At 50.6% G+C, this 7,288-nt stretch overlaps 1 protein-coding gene across 1 annotated transcript in view; it reads left to right on the top strand.

Annotated features, from left to right (window-relative positions):
- Grik4 (glutamate ionotropic receptor kainate type subunit 4) overlaps window positions 1-7,288 on the top strand; it is a 362,522-nt gene that overhangs the window by 272,229 nt on the left and 83,005 nt on the right. The window contains exon 11 of the mRNA XM_004636401.2: window positions 1,499-1,606. Coding sequence (XP_004636458.1) covers window positions 1,499-1,606 — 108 coding nt within the window. The remainder of the gene's footprint in view (window positions 1-1,498; window positions 1,607-7,288) is intronic.

Here is a 7,288-nt window from a genome sequence, read left to right as displayed (position 1 = left end):
ATATAACATACATTTATATAGTATATACTTAGCTATACAAAGGATTCCACTGGGAAAAATGATCTCACAGTGAACTGCTATTGGATGTAGGCTTAGGTAACTTCCTGAATGGGGAACTAATTTAAGTTGTGGATTTTCGTTTCCCCGGGATGTCTCTCAGACACTGGGCTAGTCACCAGGAATATATGGCACACTTAAAAATTTTTTGAGAGGCTAGATCTCATGTCTAAGCGCCACAAAATAAAAATGAAATGAAAGGCAGAAACAGGAAAATGAGACAAAAGAGAAGCAGGAAGAAAAATAACATTTGTTGAGTGCCAGGTTGAGCTCATCCTCACAATGACCCAAAGAAGTTCCTTTTATTGTTCCCACTCTGCAGATGAAGAAGCAAACCCGTGAGTTTAGAAACTCTCCTGCGCTTGCGTGGTGACTCTGGGTGCCCAGGTCTGGGGAGAAAATCTAGGGTCACACTGGCCATCTGTGATGTCAGTTGGCTGTGATAGAAGTGGGGGGGATGCTAATCCCATTTACAGGTGAGACTGGTGGGCTTAGGTACCTTCTGTAAATTATCAGAGCAAGCAAGTGTATCAAGCAGAAGTAGTTTCTGGGGCTGGGGAGATAGCAGTCTAAGCACCTGCCTGGCAAGCACAAGGACCCAGGTTTGATCCCTAGTACCGCATGCTGTGCCGGCCCTGTGCTGTGCTGGCCACTGAAACCAGGTGTGGTGGTGCACGCCTGTAATCCCAGCCTGAGGAGGCGGAGACAGGAGGATCACTATGAGTTTGAGCTGCATAGCAAGACCCTGTACCAAATACATAAATTAATTTTTTTTTAAAGGAGGTAGGACTTGGATCTTCCTTCTTTTAGATTATTCATCATTCATTCATTCATTCATTCATTCATTCATTCATTCATTCAGTTTAACCATTCAGGGAACACTGATTTTTAAAATTTGTTATTTTATAGTACATGTTTACCTCTTCTGCAGGAAATTGGTAGACACACATGACACATCTTAATTCATTCTCCCTCTCTTCTCTCCAACTCTCGGTCCTCTTAGCAGACATTTGTTAAAAGCCAAGTGTGTGCCAGTTCCCTCCAGTATAACCATTCTTGTTCATCATTAGATGGTGAGGATTACTGAAGACAAAACAATTATAAGAGCACGATAGCTTGTCCCTGCCTGGAAATAATGTGATTTCCTGTATCTCACTCCTCTCTAGGCAAGACGACTTCCCTGAAGCACATTCCATTTTTTCCCTTTTTCCTCTCCCAAGTCTTTACTCCTTCTTTCTGATACCTCAACAGTCCCTCCCTTTTCCCAATTCCATAACTCTGAATACAATCCCTCTGCCCTGGTTCAGCCCCTCCTTCCTGTGGCATACGCGAAGCCTGGCAGAGGCAGGGCCCTGGCCTCTGGGCTCTGGCAACTCCAGGAGGCCGGTAGCTGAAGAGGCTCCTTCCTGTGTCTTCCCAATCCTTTCCCGTGTCTCCTCAGATTGGCCAGTGGCATGTGGCAGAAGGCCTCAGCATGGACAGCCGCCTCTACGCCTCAAACATCTCTGACAGCCTGTTCAACACCACCCTGGTTGTCACCACCATCCTGGTAAGAGGGGTCTCCCAAGCCTCCCAGCTGCAGCTGCTTAGGGTGCTTCCAAGAGTGCTAAGAGCTCGCAGGCTCCCGGGGAACAGAACACAGGAGTGCTAATCACAGGACGGGCTAATTTATGGCAGTGTAATCACACACAAGTTGCTGTTTCATATGGAAATGATATTTGATGAACTCCCAGGCAGCTGAGGAAGAGTGATGGGGTAGAAAGAGTCCACAGTTTGTCGATGCCTCTTTCAGGGGTTCCTAGATAGCCAAGGGACCTTCCCATAATGGTGGGGTGCTGAATCCAGTACCCTGGGGGCACTCTCCCAGCAACTCCCCTTGCTTGGGGCCTGTTGAACTTAAGATGAGCCCCCCCTCCCCCAATGGGTACCTCCAAGTGGGTGTCTGTGGGTTTCAGTGGCCTCTCTTCACTTCCAGATGGTGCAAAGAGAGATCTTGATGAAACCTAGGGCAAAGGACCATCTGCCTTTTTACTTCGTTGAGTTTTCCCCAATAATTACCAAATTAACCCCTCACTTCTGCCATGTGCCCGGTCTGGTGCTTAATCATCGAAACCAAGGATGAGTAAGAGTCAGGCTGTATCCAAGAGGCTATAATTTAGCAGATGAAATAAGTCAAGTGCATGCACAGCCAGTGTCTTATTTGTCCCCCTCCCCGAAGACCTAATGTTTTCAAAGATTTGTCAATGAAACCAACTGCGTGAATTAAGCAATAATAATTGGGTTTTATTCTCCCCTCCCCTTTTTGGCTAGTCAAAAGTGTATGTCCCTGCCCGACACAGCTTCTTGTCAGCAGGAAATAGCCAGTGTTGTCACAGTACTGCAGCCCAAAGCAGAGACTGCACCGTAAAGCAGACTCAGCCTTAGCCCTGCTAAGCGTGCAAGGCCTGCACACGTCTCTGTTTCTTTTAAGCTTTTTGAAATGGTAAAAAGACCTCTCAGGGACCTCTGTCATGACCTTCATAAGCTCCTGGGGCCCAGGAACCTTGGGTTGGGATTATTGATCTACTATAAACAAAGTGGAATAAAAGCCAAGAGGGAGACACAAAGGTAGAGCTGTGTGTACAGAGGAGAGGGAGGTTCCAGCCCACACAGGTCAGAAAGGCCTGAAGGAAAAATATTTCTAAGTCAGTCAAAAAAGCCTGAGTCAGAAAGGCAGGAACAACTGGAGAGGTGAAAGTGAATGAGGGAGAGTGTTGTTAGGTGTGTAGGAAATGCTGAGAAGTGGAAGCTTTCCTCAGAAATAGGCGCTGGTAGGGAAAGGGAGAAAGGTAAGCCGGAAAGCAGGCCGGTCGTGCTCCGGAATTTGAGTGCCGTTCATTCGGCGGGCAGTGGGTCACTGAATACTTTCATTGATCCATCCAGTGAACGTTTATTGGGTACTGCTCTGTACTTGGCACCCTCTAGGCACCCCACATACCTCAGTGAACCAAGTCCCAAATCCCTGCTTGTGGGAGATGGCATTCCAGTGATGGAATGAAAGAAATAATTTTAAAAAATCAGTATAGTTTGGATGTCCCTTATCTAAGATGCTTGGGACTGAAAGTGTTTCAAACTGCATATTTTTTTTTTTCAGGTTGGGGGATTTTTCCACAAACTTTACTAGATTAGCATTCTTAATTCAAAAATGCAAAGTCTGAAACACATGACTGTGTGATATCAACATTCAAAAGGTTTCTAGTTTGGCAGTGTTTACAATTTTGGAGTTTCGAATTTAGGGCTGTTGGACCCATCCCCAGATGATGAATTATAAGGTCGTAAAGCTGAAGGACAAAAGATAGAGCTGGGAGCTGGGGAAGTGGGGTTTGGGGTACTGAGCAGTAAAGTGGTGCTGAGAGCTAGGTGATCTGATGAGGTGTGCAGAGACCTCATGCGGGTGAGAAGTTGCCTGGGCAGGAGGCTGGGGCAGAAGCAGCAGTGGGAGCGAAGGTCAGAGCAGCGGGTCCAGCTCCCAGAGGCTTTGGTCTCTCCCCATCTCAGCTCCAGCCTTAGTTTCTCTGAACAGTGAGAAATTTGAGGAAGGTTAGTGGGCGGTGGTATTCCCATTCCAACTGAGAGCCCAAGCTGGTCTGTCCTTGCTGAGCTAGAGGGTGTGGGGGTTCAGTGTGGCTGCTGGGATATTCATCCTGCTGTCTTTTTTTTTTTTTTTTTTTTTTTTAGTGTATTTAGTACAGAGTTTACAGGGTCTCACTACATAGGTCAAACTCATAGTGATTCTCCTGTTTTCAGCCTCCCAAGCACTGGGATGACAGGCACACGCCACCACACCCAGTGTTCTCAACGCGCCCTGGGGGTGGGACCCGCAATGCATGGCACCTCACGGCGCACAGAGGATTGAACCCTGGCTATTGTGCTCTGCCTAAGCAGGCGCTTTAGTCTGCTGAGCTGTCTGGCCGGCTCTTCTTCCTGAAGTCTTTTGACCCGACCTCTGAAAAGCTTCTGTTCCCTTCTGTCTATTCACGGCCCATACCCCATCCAGAAGCAGCCCCCGTGGGCCCCTGCCCTCAGGTGCCAGTGCTGTCCTCACAGCTTCCTTCCCCGCTGTGCTGTCTGCCCTTCTCAGCTGAAATCAGAATTGTCCTGTGAGTTCCCTCCTCCTGCCTGTCCTCAGGACTAGCCCACCTCAGCCGGCTCCACATGCAGCTCGGGATCTGTGTCACCTCCTGCCTTGGTGTGTGCTCTTCCTTCCACCTGGAATGCCCTTCCCTAAATTCCTTCCTGTTTCCTGCTGGAAAGGAGGCAGACACTGCATAGCCTCAGATGTCTGTTCAGACGTCCTGTCCTGCAGGGAGCCCTCCCTTGCCAGGTTCCTGTGTTCTCCAGCTGTAACCTTTCTGGAACCCTTCTGATGGGACACAACTTCTTGGAAGGGCAGTAGTCTGAATTTCTCCTTCCATAACAAGAGCGCCTCTTAAGATGTGGGTGCCTGACCCAAATAGGAGCTCAGTGATTAGAATCTGAGTGGATGAATTCCTTCCTAGAGAACTTGGGAAGTTTAAGGAGCTTCTTAAAAGCCAGGAAGACCTGAGGAGGGAGAAGAGGGACTTGTTGGGTTGTACTTCCTGCCTCTCGGGGGTCTGGGAATCTGACTGTCCTTGGAGCTTCCGTATAGTCCCTACAGCTGCACCGAGACCACTGGGCCCTGCTTCCAGACTGGCAGTCACTCTGATCTGCAGGAGCATGTACCTGTGTGTGTTCACACACTCCCACACCCATGTGTGGGTGCGCAAGGGGCGTGGCCCTTAGCAGGACAGGACAACTCCTGTATGAGGTGCTATTTAGCAAAACAGCACAACTCAAGACAAGATCGGCATTGGTTCTTTCCTTCTACACGCATGCCTGTGTTTCAGAGATAGCTGACAGGAATCAGTAACTCTTACCAGGAAGATGATCCTAATTCAGTCCCTGGGTGGCCATTTGTGGGTTTTCCCTTGTAAGTGGTAATCCTGAATGATTTATCCTTTAAAGCTCCACACATAGCTGTGTTGTCTCTTATTCTTGCCAGGGTACACTTGGGACGTGTGAATGATTTATTGGTTAATACCAGCAAGCGTACGGATGCGTCTCGGCTCCCATTCCCCACACACCTCTTCTGTGGCAGGTTCCACATTATTGCTGCACTGTTACCCGAGGCACTCCTTACACCATCACCACAGGACAGCTGTCGGCCCCCCCCATACTTCCCAAAGTGAGCCCCAATCTTACAGACTTCGGCTTTTCAATGTGTCTCCTCCTTTCAAGATCAGCCCTGTGGATACTTACTTTGAGCATGTCAGTAAATTTTAAATTCACTCTAGAGTAGAGAGTATTTAGGGAAGAGTTTTATGATACCCGTTAGGATACTTAAGGATACCTTGGTCCTGGGATGGGAGTCCTCAGCCAAGCCCTGTCTGTAGTATTGTGTTTTGTTCTTAGTCACACAATCCACAAGCACTTACTTTTGGAGCTGGGCAGGGTGACCAGGGAAGGGGAGGGTTAGCCCCAGGCCCTGCCTACACTGTGCCTGGGAACTGCACTCAGCTGCGCAGGGGAAGGCGTTGCAGGGTATGCAGGACCCCTGGCCATAGCTCAGGGGTGTTCAGAGCAGCAGGTCAGCATGAGAGGAGATGAGATGACTTCAAGGACAGCAGTGCGTTAGGTCAGGTAGAAAATGGGGAGGAGAGAAGGCTGGCTGTCCATTGCTGTGACAGTGGGCCTGATCACACGTCAAAGCTCCCCGTCACCTTCAGCTCAGAGATCATGTTCCCTGTCACGCAGCAGCCTGCCTCCCACCTTCCCAATGCAGCACACTCATAGAGTCCCCCCGCCATCCTGTGTCATGCCCTCTGCTATGCCTGGCCCTCTAGCTCCACCCCCTCCCAGGCAGAAGCTCCAATCCAGCTCAAACTCAGCAGCTCAGCATTTAAGAGCTTCCCCCTTAGCTTCTAGAATCATCTCCACCATGATGCTAACCCATCTTCCCCCAGACCTGTCCTCAGGTCTGGTTGTCTCCGCCATCCCTGCTTCCGGCTGCCAATCTGCATTTGTCCTGTCTTCCGCTGAGCTCAGATCTTGTCTCCATCTGTTTGCTCCGTGCTTTCTGCCCAACCTTCTCCCACACCTTCTCCCTTCAGCCCTGCCCCACCTGTGGGCCCGCCTCCTCTGTGTCATTGGTGTCTGTGCTCTGCACTGTTCCCCCAGGTCCCTTCCTAGCCTCACACACGCTGGGCTCTGTGTCCATCTCTGTTTCATGGACCCTGCTCCTCCCACTGCCACCTTCTTTCTGCCCTCTCTGGCCTCTCCTTTCGCAGGGATTCCTTGCTGCCTAGCTACAGCTGTGCCCTGGTGTCTCCCTTCCTAAACAGCGCTGCTGCCTTCACCCCGCTGCCCTTCAGCTCTGTTCCATGTTAGCAGATCATGGGATCAGGACCAGCTAGACCCATAGGGTCCCGTCATGTTTGTGGAAGGGCCCTGCAGCCAGCACCAGGGGAGCCCTGCCTTAGAGGAGTTGGGTGGAGGGCGATCTGCATTGCTGCGCCGCCTGTTCCATCTCCCAGCTTCTGCAGATGCTGGCGGGTGTCATCTCTCCTGGTCCTCGCAGGGCTGGCCACCCCCGCTGTTGCAGACCCCTCAGAAGGTGGCCTGACCTGGGACTCAGCTACCCTCTCACAGCCCCACTGGTCTCTGCAATGATGGCTTCTCTCCTCCTTCCCACTCCTGTCCTGTGTACACATTCCCATGTATCCCTGGACACACTGCACCTCTCTGCTCTCAAAGATCGGATCCTCCACACACGTGGGATCCTATGGTCCTTTTCTGTCCTGTCTCAACTCTTACCCCAGTGAGGTCACCCGTTCTATACCTCCTGCCTTTGCCTCTGTTAGGAGGCCTCCTAGGCCCTCTTTCCCTTCTAAGCTTGTCTCACACATTAAGCCCCTTGCCGGTGACTTTCTCCTCCTGGAGAGCCTGCTACCATGCCAAATCCACCATGCTCCAAACCTTTGTCCCTCCCAAGTCATGGTGAGGAAGATGCCATTCTCCTGCGCCTACCCAAGTTCCAAGGCTCTGCAGCCCTGTCCTTGCACCCACCCAGCCAGCCAGCCAGCCAGCCAGCCTCCCCTGCCCTGTGTCTCCTGCATCCTTTGGCTCTTTCCAGTCCAGACTGAGCCACTTGCAGCTACGCTAAGTGTCACCC

Source organism: Octodon degus, unplaced genomic scaffold (assembly GCF_000260255.1).
Source record: "Octodon degus isolate 3935 unplaced genomic scaffold, OctDeg1.0 scaffold00080, whole genome shotgun sequence".
Classification (NCBI taxonomy): domain Eukaryota; kingdom Metazoa; phylum Chordata; class Mammalia; order Rodentia; family Octodontidae; genus Octodon; species Octodon degus.
Note: the sequence above shows the minus strand (reverse complement) of the source record. Positions and strands in the feature narration are given on the sequence as shown.